This window comes from Diabrotica undecimpunctata, chromosome 5 (assembly GCF_040954645.1).
Source record: "Diabrotica undecimpunctata isolate CICGRU chromosome 5, icDiaUnde3, whole genome shotgun sequence".
Classification (NCBI taxonomy): Eukaryota; Metazoa; Arthropoda; class Insecta; order Coleoptera; family Chrysomelidae; genus Diabrotica; species Diabrotica undecimpunctata.
In genome coordinates, this window is record NC_092807.1 from 52,457,069 (window position 1) to 52,471,830 (window position 14,762).

At 31.7% G+C, this 14,762-nt stretch overlaps 1 protein-coding gene across 1 annotated transcript in view; it reads right to left on the reverse strand.

Annotated features, from left to right (window-relative positions):
- Positions 1–293: 293 nt before the first annotated feature.
- Bsg (immunoglobulin domain-containing protein Bsg) overlaps positions 294–14,762 on the reverse strand; it is a 109,831-nt gene continuing 95,362 nt past the window's right edge. The window contains exons 6-7 of the mRNA XM_072531966.1: positions 10,068–10,203; positions 294–3,317 (exon numbers count right to left, since the gene is read on the reverse strand). Of these exons, the coding sequence (XP_072388067.1) occupies positions 3,266–3,317; positions 10,068–10,203 (188 nt within the window). The 3' untranslated portion in view covers positions 294–3,265. The remainder of the gene's footprint in view (positions 3,318–10,067; positions 10,204–14,762) is intronic.

Consider the following 14,762-nt stretch of genomic DNA (forward strand, 5'->3'; position numbering starts at 1 on the left):
TTGCAGACAATCAACCAGTAAGATCAGACAGTAAAAAATATAAAATAGAAAAAATGGAAAAAGACCTTCAAAAAGAGACATGTTTTTAATTTGAACTTAGATTATTCTTGTAATTTTTTAACAGCATTATATATTTAGAAAATAGAAAAATATCTCGATTAACTTTTTTCTTTTGGTAAGACAACTTTATTATATTTCATTACCTTGATACTCTTTTTTAGGAATGTTTGTAACACTTTTTAAACAAAATAAATAATAAGGAGATGAGGGGACGGATAAAAAAAAACAAAAAATAATTTTAAAAAATTTATTAAATAATATTGACATAAACTAAAATTATATAGTAACAGTGAAATAAACAAAATAAAAAGAAATATTCACAAAATAATATATACGCAAAGGTGTATGAACGAAAAGTAATGCGAAAACTAACACCCAGATGAGGTGTGAACAGGACTGTTAATATTATATAATGATAAAGGCCTCATATAATATACAATCTACATTAAGAGAATGGATTTTCCACGTACATATTTTTTTAAAACTGCAAATTAGCCTTAAAATAAAAACACTAGATAATTTTTTTCCACCAATAAGATCGTTTTGGCTAATAATTTGTTCTGGATGATTTACTACTACTCCTGTATGTTATAGCAAACAGTTTTGAATACATCCTTAATATTCCGTTAAGCGGAATTTAATGAATAAAATATTGATGGGAATGTTAAAAAGCTAAATATTTTGGAATATTTAAAACAAGTATATGTTAAGACTATTTGTTTCTTTAAAAAAAAGTTTGTTTCATTTAAAGCACATGAACACTACTGCATCATGTTACTGCTGCTTCGATCGTATTTGGTTGCAAGCTATGACAACATTATCGATCTTCTGATTGGTAAACGACAGGAGTACGTTGTAATAGAATCAGTAAGTGAACATGTTAAATTAAAATTCTATGCACCAGTGATCTACAGAGCGCAACTGTTCTGAAAAAGAGGTGGTAGTGGAAGGAACATGCTAATATTTGTTGACTATATAACCATTGAGACTTCAAACTATAAAATACTAATTCGAAATCCTTTTATTGTCAATTCTTGGAATGTCCATCTGAATATTTCAGAGCATACTACTACAACGATAGAAATTTCTTGAATTTTTTTTTGTATAGGATGAAATGGTGGAATAGTGACTGCTTAAAAAATTATTTGGACCAAACATTTGGCAAGTAGATTTAAGGTATGTCCAATTGAAGTCTTTTTCGTCATTTTTTGCAACAACACAACTCTCAGAATTCCTCACCTTAAAATTCGTGCAAAAGTTGCACAGAAAAACATTAAAAATAAAATTTTTTGAAGTTATTCTGAAAGAAATTTCTTTAACAAAAATTGAGACAACCTAAATAGTAACGTATACATAATACAAAATTTTTGTTAAAACTACCTGTATTTAAAATTTGATAGGGATGCAATAGCTTTATGAATTCTGTGTTGAAAACTGTTTCAGTTATTCACCTCTTGTTTATGAAGTTTTACGACTGACAAAAAAGGTGTAAGACGTAGGCAAGTAAACATAAGGATGACATCTATATGAATAAACTACACCACACACACTATATGTCCGGTGTGCAAACTAACGATTGAGAATCATCGTTCAGACATACACAAATATATGTAACATAACTTTGGAGATGTTTGGACTTCACTAATAAGAACTAAAAATAGTAAAGACAGCGAACGTCTTTTCCTCGTAGTACACAAAGGAGCAAAGTTAACCAACAAAGAAAACCCAATCCCACTAACACCTTTTGTAAAGATATAAAAGCTTAAAATGAGCAGTGGATAGAAATTATTATCTTATGTATCAAATTCACGTCTACTTCACGAATTTCCTTATAATTGTTTAAGTAATGCATAGGTCTTTGGTTGTATATATAATTATTTTTGTTTTATCACTAGTCCCTAAAAGTAGTTATCTACATTAATCATATAAAATGTACACGCTTTTAAAGAAATGAAAATAGTTATTCCCATTTTTTTATAGACAAATTCTCACTTCTAAGAATTTAAAATCTGAAATAAATTCAAAGTAAATACTATTTCATTCCATCGCTTAAGCAGCTTTAATGAATGTTTTCAACTAAAATCGGTTTGGTAAAATCTTGCTTTGTTAAGTGCACGAATATTTGATGCAAAATATCTATTATGCGATTATAGGTAATAAATTGTGAGTATATTTAAAATAATAAATACTATAGCTGCTTTAAGAAGCATTCGGCAAGTAAATCGTTTCTTAATTTCCTTCAAAAACTTTAATTAATACAACCTTATCTTTAAAGTATACTTGATGTGTTGTTATATCGCTTATAATACCACCACACTCAAGTTTAAAAAAGTTCCAATGATTGTTTTATGGATTTTTATGACAATCTAAGTTCTTCGTTTATGAACTTTTTTAAATTTTAGAATTTTAAAAATTTGTGTTGGTCGAGACAGTCTCTAATTGCTCTCAAATAACCTTAAACTTTGGAATTTTGCCACAAAACGTTGTGGTTGTCATATGACACTGGACAAAAAGAGAAGCGCTGAGTAGTGAAATTGAGGCAGCTCTATTTAGCTGAAATCTACAAGTACCGATCAGAAAGACATAGAGTGCAATATATATTCTATTCTTATTTATCGAATGAACCGAGTACGTCTCCAGAAAGATTCGTGGATCATATGAAGTACTTTTTCATTTGTATCCATTATCACAAAAATCGAAAAAACGATGACATATAAATGAAAAAAACAGTCCACAAATAAAAACTTAATTTTTTTAACAATGCAATAATGTATGAACAGGAGTGTACATTTTCTCTTTTATTCTTATGTTATAAATATATACAATGGTATGACATTTCGTTCACGTTAAATATCAGCCCATTTAGTTGCATAACAATGATTTTACAATATCTACATATTTTAAGTACTAAAAATTATAAGTAACGGAAAACTTCTTCAAAAATAGAAAACAACATGCATATTTAACCTACAATAAAAAGGCTGTTATCTAAGGCAAACCAGTGGGAAGGCTTTTTAACAATTTAAACCTAACCTAAATTTTAGTTTTTTTGTACAGTACCTCCAAACACCTTCGAGCGAAATGTTGTTGAGGCGAATAGTCCCAACTACACATGACGAATATAACTGTTTAACTTCTATATAGTTCTTAACTTTATATTCTATTTTATTATGCTGTACTGCTTTTTTACCTCTTGTCTAGTTCTTCACTGTCTGTGCCTTAGGTTTGCATCTTTCCCGTGGTCTGATGTATTCTTTCTGGAAAATTGAAAAACAACATTCGATTGAAGTTTAAAGACCATATTATATAAAATATTTAGACTGATTCGTTTACATTTATTTTAAAACCCATCAACATTTTCCGTTTATATCTTAAATCTCTAAAAATATTGCTAGAAGTGTACGCCGAAAAAGATTTCAGATATTTTTACAAATTTGTATTAGTTTTTCTACCTTTTGTTATTTGTTATACAATCCCCATTTTTCGTGTACCTACAGCTTTGTTTATTTTATACAAAGGAGAGAAATAATTGGGTAAACAGCTGATAGACAAAGTATACTCTTTTTTATATCCAATATATTTCGCGTATTTGCATAGACATCATCAGGAAAAGCTACAATGATGGTCATTAGGTATATCTTACATATTGTATTACGTATCAGAGATGGGCTATTTCGATACAATATGATAAATAAGTTTTTTTTTACTTACTAAGTGAGAATGTTTGTCAAGATGTTTGATTGGAAGCAATTATACATAACAATAAATAATGTTGATGCCTACGAAAATAGGCGAAATATATTGGATATAGTAAAAAGAGTATACTTTGTCTATCAGCTGTTTACCCCCAAAATTTGAGTCAGCTGTTATCAACCAATTTTCTGTATATATATATATATATATATATATATATATATATATATATATATATATATATATATATATGTATATATATATATATATATATATATATATATATATATATATATATATATATATATATATATATAGAAAAGAAATTTAATCTTTGCAGATAGTAAACTCTTAAATATTGGGGAAATCTGCAAATCTTGCAGCAGATAGATTTCCCCAATATTTAAGAGTTTAATATATATATAATATATATATATATATATATATATATATATATATATATATATATATATATATATATACCATATCGTCATAGAAAGCAAACATGATAAAGCAATAGTCGATTGCATGAATTACAGTGAGGCAGATACCAACATACATACACTAAACCCTATTCATTCTACAAATTCGCACTCGTCAATAGAACCACGTGTAAGCCAAACAGGATCGTACTGATGTACGACCTATGTATCATATGATTTTTAAAAATATTTACTTTTGAAACTGTTAGTGTAAGAATTTCTTAAAATTCAATCATTATATCACAATTAAACTAAACTCTAAAAAATAACACGACCAGTAAATAACTTAACAATAACTATAACAAATATAACACAATATATTAACTTAAAAATCAACACGATACAATTAGAATTTAAAATGATGGCAAGTTGGGATCTGTAACATGAGAATCTGTCTCGCTTACGGTAATAAATTATATTTTATAGCCTCTTGACGAATGAGACGGCGAATATCAACACGTGCTCATGTTTACTGATGGGAATTTGGTAAACGAATAAACTTTAATATAATAATTAACAGGCTAGAAAAAGAAATAAATAAAAGACTAGAGAATCCAGTCAAGCAGGAAATAGAAGAAGAATGGCAGACCCTACAGATAGTCATGTCGGAAGTAGCAGGAAAGTATATAAGAAGAGTGCATAAACGTGCAAGAGATGTCAAGACTGGTTCGATGAAAAATGAAGGAATGCTTTGGCAAGCAGAAACAGGCCCAAACTACAAAGAGACAGAAAAAATACCCAAAATACGATCGAAAACTATGTAGCCGGAAGAAAAGAAATACGAATCTGCAGAAAGAAGAAAAGAGAACAGCTAGAAAAGCAATTGAAAAATATAAAAGAAGCCTACATAAACCATGAGGTAAAAAAATTTCTATCAAGAAGTTAAGAAATCCAGAGAAACTAAACAGAATAATACAAAGTACTGTGGAAACAAAGAAGGTTTACTTCTAGGAGAAAGAACAGAAAAATTAAACAGATGGGCGGGATACTTCGAAGACCTGCTAAATACAGACCAATAAGAGGAACTAAAAGTTAATGATAATTGGCAAGAAGATGAAGAAGTGACGTGCGAGGAACCAACTTTGAATGAAGTTAAAGAAATAATAAGAGATCTAAAAAATAACGAAAGGGCAGGAAAAGGTGGCATCCCAGCTGAGATTTTTAAGGAAGGCGGCGAAAGACTGAAAGAAACAATATTCCTCTTAAAATTAGCAGTTTGGCAAAAGGAAGAAATGCCGAAACAATGGAATAGCGCTCTTATTTGTCCTATCTAAAGAAATGACGACAAAACGCGAGTGCGAAAACTATAGATTATAGCACTATTAGAAGTAGTCTATAAAATACTTTCAAAAATTATTGGGAAAAGATTAATGCAATATGAAAACAAAGTTACTGAGAAAACCAGGGAGGGTTTTAGACCAGGAAGATTAACTACTGATCAAATAAGTAAGTTAAAATTAATTCAGTTGAGATTATTTTGAGATTGATTAATTCAGAACAATTGAGTTCAACCTGTTTATGGATAAAATAATAAAAAAAGTAAGAACTAAAAAAGGATACCAAATGGGGGAAAACAACTTAAAATAATCTGCTATGCAGACGACGCAATACTACTCTCCCAAAGTTAAGACGATTTACAACATATACTGCACCAATTTAATATAACCGCCAGAAAATTTAACATGTTAATTTCCCCAAAAAAGACAAAATGCATGGTTACAACAGCAAATTTACTAAGATGTATATTGGAGCTAGACGGTCGGATAATAGAACAAGTGATGGAGTTTAAATATCTAGGTATCACATTATCTAGCTACGGAAAGTTCGAAACTGAAGTGGAAGATCAAGTGAATAGAGCAAACAGAGCCGCAGGCTGCCTGAATGAAATTTAGATAAATAGAAATATAGGAAAAGAAATCTAAGGCTGAATTTACGAAACAGTTATCAGACCAATAATGACATACGCAGTAGAAACACGACTTGACAGAGAGGACAAAAAGGATTTGTTAGAAACAGCAGAGATGAAAACACTTAGAAAAATTGATGGAAAGACACTATGGGACAAAGCTAAAAGTACATATATACGACGTAGTTGCAAGGTGGAGAACATCAATAACTAGGTAAGAAATAGAAGAAGAGAATGGAACGATCATATAAGCCGAATGACAACAAATAGAGTAGTAAAGACGGCAAGAGACGGTTCCCCAATAGGAAGACGGTCAGTAGGAAAACCACGTAAACGATGGAACGGCAAGTTACTGGAGGCACATTGAAAAACAGAGTCAAGTTTACATAAAAAGAAGAAGAAGAAGGATTGCATATGTTATTTATCGATTTTAAACAGGTATATGACTCCATAAGCCGAAGGATGCTTTATGAGCTCATGAGAACATAAGAAATGCCAGAAAAGCTCATAAGGCTAGTGAGAATGACGAGAAACAGAGTAACAAGGGAAGAAAGCTTTTTAAGTCAATTTACACTGAATTGAGGTTTAAAACAGGAGGATTCGTTATCAACGAATTCATTCAACTTAGTATTAGAACAAATCGTAAGAAGATCAAATATGGCACAAAACCGGAGTATTTTCAATAGCAAGGAACAATGAGTAGCATACGCGGATGATATGGTGATACTAGCCAGAACGAAAAAACATATGAGAGGAGTTGTAGGGTCACTAAATTCAATACTGCAATCAAAAAATGTGCCAAGAATAATTAAACTGCGAGTGTAGAAGACACACAAATAAAGAAATAATGAGGATGTATGGAAAAGCAATAATTACTGCGAGAGAATCGAGAAATGTTAAAACAATACTGAAGGAGGGAGAAATGGGTAAAAAGAAGAGGACATCCAAAGAAGAAATGACTGGAAGCAGTAAAGCAAGACTGTTCACCTGTTAAATAAATAAATATATATATATATATATATATATATATATATATATATAATATAATAGTCTCCCGTTTTATACCGCTTCGCGGCTTTGGGAGTATAGCAGGGTAGTCTGCTATAACTAGGGCCTACGGTATACAAGGAAGGTAACATGGCCAGTGCTACGCTTCAACCGCCTATTATTACCCCTGGTTTTACCCAAGGTACTCATTTTATTCAGGCTGAGTCGACCTGGGGCCTATAGACATTTTTAAAAATGTCTAGTTGTTCTTGCCGGCGGTAGGATTCGAACCCTGAACCTCCGGCGTGCCAGGCAAGCATCCTACCGCTTGCGCTACGCAGGCCCCACATATATATATATATATATATATATATATATATATATATATATATATATATATATATATATATATATATATATATATATATATAAAAATTAGCGATTCTTGGGTTTAGGTTCAATAAGTAATATTAAATTTGGAACTAGATTTTATTGCCCATTGAATCGAAGTTTCGGCAGGAAACCCTTGTCTTTGTCAAGATTCTTCTTCTTCGGCTTTTCCCATTATGAGTTCGCCGTTTTCGTCCTCCACAGCACTCTATTCTCCCAGTCACCTTCTCTGAGGTCTCTATCTATCATAGCATTTCCGACGTATGTTTTCCATCTTGTAGCAGGTCTTCCTCTCCGTCTTCTTCCCGGCGGGTCCCAGTTTAATATTCTTTTCGGCCAGCTATGCTCTGGCATTCTTTGTACATGCCCGTACCACTGCAGGGCTTTGTTTTCCAACTTTTTTGTAATTAAGCATTTTACTTCCATTCTGTTCCATATTTTCTCCGTTCTTATTCTATCCGCTCTTGTGATTTGTAGACATCTTCTCATAAAGTCCAGTTCAATTGTTCTTATTTTATTTCGTATTGTTGTTGTCATTGGCCATACTTCCGCTCCATATAGGGTAATATTCATCACTATGCTTTGAAAGATCCTCTTTTTGTTTTCTTTGGTTAGAGTGTTGTTCCATATCACTCCGTGAAGTCAGGGCAAGTAATATTACAGGTATACAGTGGTTCCTTTGACGTAAGTGTCTATAAGTAATTATTGAAAGGAGATACTTCTCAGGAAAGTTGAATCGAATGAATCTATTAATATAGAAAATCAACCTGTGAACAAGCATAATTAGGTATGATGATCAAGATGATTGAGACGAAAAGATGTTAGGAGAAAAAAGGTGAGAACAGGATTAATATTTGGCGTAGCAAAATAATTATACGATTGCCGAAAAAAAAAAAAGATATAAATCTTTTATATTCGAAAGCTCGAAACAGAAGTAGAAGGTCAAGTGAATAAAGCAAACAGAGCAGCAGGTTGGCTAAATGAAACAATATGGAGGAATAAAAATATTGAGAAAGAAATGAAAGGCAGAATTTATAAAACAGTCATCAGACCAATGTCATACGTGGCAGAAACACGACCTGACACAGAGAGGGCACATCAGAGATGAAAACTCTCAGAAAAATTTATGGTAAGACACAATGGAACAGAGCTAGAAGTACAGATATACAACGTATATGCAAGGTGGAGAACATCAAGGACTGGGTAATAAATAGAAGAGTAGAATGGAACAACCATATAAGCAGAATGACAAAAAATAGAATAGTAAAGACGAGAGACAGACGGTTCCCCGATAAGAAGACGATTAGTAAGAAGACTACGAAAACGATAGAACGACAACTTACTGGAGGCACACGATACCTGGGTCTTATGTTGAGAGGTGAAATATATGAATTACTCAGAATCCTATTGGAAGGTAAAGTAGGGCAAAAGATCTGTAAAAAGACGCCAGAACTCATGGCTGAAAGGCTTGACCACTCATTAACAAAAATCTTTCGTGCAGCTGTTTCCAAAGCTACAATTACCATTTGGATTGCCAACCTTCGAACGGCAGTCGACGCAATAAGAAGAAGTTGTCATTCCGAGAATGTTTGTGGGCTAAATATAGAAAATAATTGTTTCTCACATGGTTATTTGTACGTAGTTTGTTAACGTGCAGGTAAACCATCCACTTTGTTCATTCTCTTGCCTGGGAATATAACGAAATATATAGTATATCACAAGGTCATTCAATGAAAATAGTCGACACGAGTGCAACCCATTCTGCTAATGGTTTATTTGTTTCCATGTGAATTAGCTCTTTTCTGAACTTATATTAAACTTCATTAATTTAATCCTAATATAAAAAAGTTATTAGAACGGAGCAACGGAACATTTATCTAAAGTGGTATGAAGTTGACCGGGTCAGCTAGTACTGTATATTTGAAAACAATTTTAAAATGTTAAGCTATACATTTGTATAAAGTTTATTTTCTATCTCTCCCGATTCGATCTGACACTGGTTAATTACTCTGTATATGTTTATATGTAAAATTCCATTATTTATTCCCGATGTAAACTAATCTATAGAATAAGCATGCAAGAGAAGATAAATATTTTGCAGATAAACAGTAAATTAGAATGTTAATATAACAAAAAAATATTGCACACACCTAAAATTTAATTTAAAACCTAAAAATATCTGGCCTAGACAATAATGATCGTCTGACATTGGCCTTTATCCAAGTATTTAATTTACCAAACAAAATGTATGTACCATAAACTACTGACACACTGAAATTCATCTTAGAGACTGGGGTGTCATCGATCAAGATTCAAAACTCTCCAAAAGGATAAATAGGCTAAATTGAAGCTTCGCGGGTCAGAATAAAATAGGAAGGAAGGCTTATTCTAAGGTCTGCTCTAATTTTTTTCATTGGGTCTCTATTTACAAGTGGCAGACATTGACTAAACCGACAGTATAATTTTTATTTATGGGTTTGCAAACTGTATATTGAACTATTTATTAAATATAAATTTTAATTCTACCAAATGCTATAAAAACTACTTACTGGTCTGGACTTTGGTCTGTATCACTTTCTTCGAGTTCGGTCTTATTACGCTTCTTCTCATATACTATAATAATGGCACATAAAATGATAACTTCGGCGCATATTCCTATGAAAGGCCAAAGGGCGGCATATTTATCTGTAAATAAAAAAAAATGGTAACTATTAAATATATTTAGTGAAAACAACAACAAAAAAACAATACAAGGATTTTCTTTATTGTAATAAATGTAGCAAGTACCTAATCAAAACGTATAATCGTTAAATGCACGAAAAGAAGGGCACCTAAAAGCTGTTTGGAGTGTATTAGTTTTCAGTGACAAGAACCACTCTGACAATAATAAAATATACGGTTTTTATTTTACTATATTTATTGAGAATGAACCAATTTCAGTTTAAAATACGTTTATTGTTCTGAAACTATATTCTTGAGTCATCTTAAGGAAGGGAGGAAGGGGGGGGGGTCAGGTATTTTTTTTGAGTTTTTTTATTCGATAGTCTAACTCTCCATGAGTATCCAGTTAAAATTTCAGAGTGATCGAAGCAAAATTAATGGAGTCATAGGCATTTAGGAGTCGGTGAGGTGAGTGAGTGAGTCAGGCGAGGGAATGAGGAGGGCGAGGTGAGTGAGTCAGTGGTTGGGTAAGTGAGTGAGGTGAGTAGGCACTCACACCTCATTCACTCAATAGAAATTGGAATAAGTATAGTGTCAAATTGTCATAATTTATATATATATATATATATATATATATATATATATATATATATATATATATATATATATATATATTTATATATATTTATATATATTTATATATATTTATATATATTTATATATATTTATATATATTTATATATATTTATATATATATATATATATATATATATATATATATATATATACAGTGTGACAAATTTATATTGGAAACACCTCTATAAAATTTGAAGTTGTTAACCGATTTTAACCAAATTTTATTTTAATGTCATGTAATAAAAGATCTATTGCGCGACAAAATATGAAATATTTAGTTAAATTTTCAGGGCATTCTACGATACTTTTTATTCTTCGAAAATGGAGAATTTGTATTAGCGATTTTTTTATTAAAAATATTTCTACGCCACTGGATTTAGAGTGGCTTCAAATAGCTACGACAAAAGTTTCATTAAGTAAGATATATTTATTAATAACAAACTTATGACAACTTAAAATTTTAAAACTCACTAAGAAAAAAACACTCTGTATTAACGTTAAAAAAAACACTCTGTATTAACAGAAATATGGAAACATAATTTTAGTTTAAATCCTAGTTGCCTTTACCAATCCACCATCTAATTGGATACGTTTGTCGTAGCGTTTATGAATATTTCTAATTACATTTCTTAGTTGTTGGGGAGTAATTTCTGCACATGCCTGTCGAATTCTTGCACGAAGTTCGTTTACGTCTCTTGCACGGGTTTGGTAAACTTTTTGTTTGATAACTCCCCAGAGAAAGAAGTCTAAAATTGTGAGATCTGCAGATCTGGGTGGCCAATCTATCAACGGACTACCCCGGCCTATCCAACGGTTCGGAAAATTTTCATTTAGCCATTGCTTCACGGTTCTGGCGTAATGAACAACACAAGTCGGTGTTTAAAAATTCTAAAAAGTTCTGTGAGTTCAAGTTTTCTTCAAAAAAGAAAGGACCAATAACTCGCTCGTTTAGTATACCACACCAGACATTGATTTTTTGAGAATACTGGCTTTTACAGTTTATTACCCAATGGGGATTATCTGCTGTGCAATAGCGACAATTCTGTGATGATACTACTCCATTTGTAGTGAAAGTGGCTTCGTCGGTAAACAACACGTTTTTTAGAAAATTTATATTGTTTAAATATTCCCCTTGGGCCCATAAACAATATTCTAAACGTTTTGCTTCGTCGCCTTCTTGTAATGTGTGTAAGAATTTTGATTTGAAAGGTTTAATATTATTTACCTTAAGACATCGCCGAATACTCTCTCGAGGCACATTCAAATATAAACTGGCATTCCTTAAACTGGCATTAGGGTTATTTCTGAAATGATCTAAAATGATCTGATCATTTCCTCTTCTTCTTTGTAACGGGTTATTTTTTAAAATTAGTTTTGATACTGCACCATATTCATTAAATATTCTATTTATTTTGTTTACCGTACCCATCGAATTAGAATCTATGGAGAAACTATGAGCATATTAACGTGTGTATTAAAAACGGAGTAGGTAGGCGTGGCTAACGATGATACCGATATGGCGGTGGGATCATGGCCGGACTCAATAATATTAAAACTACTATAAAAATATGACTAGTTATTCAGAAGATTTAATCATAATCTAAAAAAGTGCAATACATTTTTAATAAACCATGATTTATTTATCCCGCTGTAAACACTAAAAACACGATATATTATACATAAAGATAAATTAATATAGTCAAATACTATTAATTTATTCTCTCAAGTACGGGCCATTACTTTGTTTACATATTTGTATACTAACCTGTAGAACGTTATTCCTGAAGATTTTTTATTAACATTGCTTCTGCTACTGCAACTACGTTGAGAACAAGAAACCATTATTATGCACTGTCACAATATATTATTACAGTTTCTATAAAAGTATTATAAAACTAAAAATATTCGAAAAACAACAAACGTAAACAAACATATACGATCTGTCAAAAGTGTCAAAACAATCTTAACAATATGGCCGAAGCGAAGTCGTTTTTAGTCACGTGATATGATGTGATGGACGTGATCCATAGATTCTAACTCGATGACCGTATCGCAACTAATATTAGGACGATCCACATGTCTGTCATTAAATATTGTACAAACTTCCCTGGCACTTCTATCGTTATCTCCCAAAAGACGTATAATTTCAATTTTTTTTCTCAAACTTAATCTTGCAGCCATGACACAAAATATTATTAAAAGAATTTGAAGTAAATATTGTTGTAGATATTATGGATAAATTTATGCTAGCACTGAAATTTGTATGACACAAATAATGTCAAACAGTAATATCGTAGTCATGGCAACTGAGATTTAAGTTGTAGCATGTAAAGTTAATAATAAGTTTGAATTCGTTATTAATAAATATATTTTAATGAAATTTTTGTCTTATCTATTTGAAGCCACTCTAAATCCAGTGGCGTAGAAATTTTTTTAATAAAAAAATCGCTAATACAAATTCTCCATTTTCGACGAAGAAAAAGTATCGTAGACTGCAGTGAAAATTTAACTAAATATTTCATATTTTGTCCCGCAATAGACCTTTTATTACATGACATTAAAAAAAATTGTTTAAAATCGGTTAACAACTTCAAATTTTATAGAGCTGTTTCCAATCTAAATGGGTCACACTATATATATATATATATATATATATAATGTTACGGTAAATATGATTAAATGGGAATTATTCATAATTACCGGTTACTATTAATACAACCCGAGATAAAAGTAATAAATATATCAGAAATAATCACATTGGCCGGTTATTATTAATAAATCCCGTATTCAAACGGTAAACGTGATAAATGTTGAATACCAATAAGTTCTTAGAAGCTTGCGTGGAGGGAAGTAAGTGTATTAGTCACTGCGACATACCAGTGTTAAAATAAGGCGCGCGTATTACCACAGTGATAGTAAATCTGTAGTCGGAAGCGGTTCTGTGTCGTTGTAAAACATTTTTGTTTAGTTGAACAAGCGGTGTAAAGTTTCGAGTGTTCTGTGCATACCTACTAACTTATTTTACAATGAGTGATTTCGAGTCCATGAAAGCACGATTTAGCGATCAAATTGATACGCTTAAATCTGGAAAAGGAAACAATCATCAGTTATTCACCAGAGATGAGTATTATGCATTTTTAATTAAAGTTAAAACAACCAAAGACAAGACTTCTCACAAAACACCCGAAGAATATCAACGGTTATCACGGTATGATATTGTAAAAATTGGTAATGTCGAGAAACTCGTTGTGCCAGTCAAAAACGACAGATCCTATTGTTTATTATCTATTTATGGAGGAAACTTACGATATCATTCACGAGACTCATATTTCAATTGGACCTGGTGGCCGCAACAGAATGATGAAAGAACTTAAGACGAAATATAAGAACATCACTGTGGAGTTTGTCAAGGTTTACTTAAATCTTTGTGTACCGTGTCAAAAAAAAAATGAGTATTCCAAAAAAAGGACTCGTTGTGAAGCCAATTTTAAGTAGTGCATTTAATTCGAGATGTCAAGTCGATCTTATTGACATGCAGTCAGAAGCGGATGGTAACTATAAATTTATTATGATCTATCAAGACCACCTTGCCAAATTTGTCCAACTCAGAGCATTGTTGGAAGTGTTTACCATATTTGGAGCTCCAAAGATTTTACACAGTGATAATGGTCGAGAATTCGCAAATACGATTATTGAAAGTCTGCAGTATGTGGGACGAACTGAAAATTGTCCACGGAAAACCCAGACACAGCCAGTCGCAAGGTTCGGTAGAGAGAGCGAACCAAGATATCGAAAAAATGTTGGCCACATGGCTGAAAACAAACAAAACGAGTCAGTGGTCGGAAGGCATAAAGTTCATCCAATTTATGAAAAACAGAGCTTACCATTCCGGCATTAGCTGTAGTCCATACGAAGTTGAATATCCCGGTAACGCTAACAGCCCAATA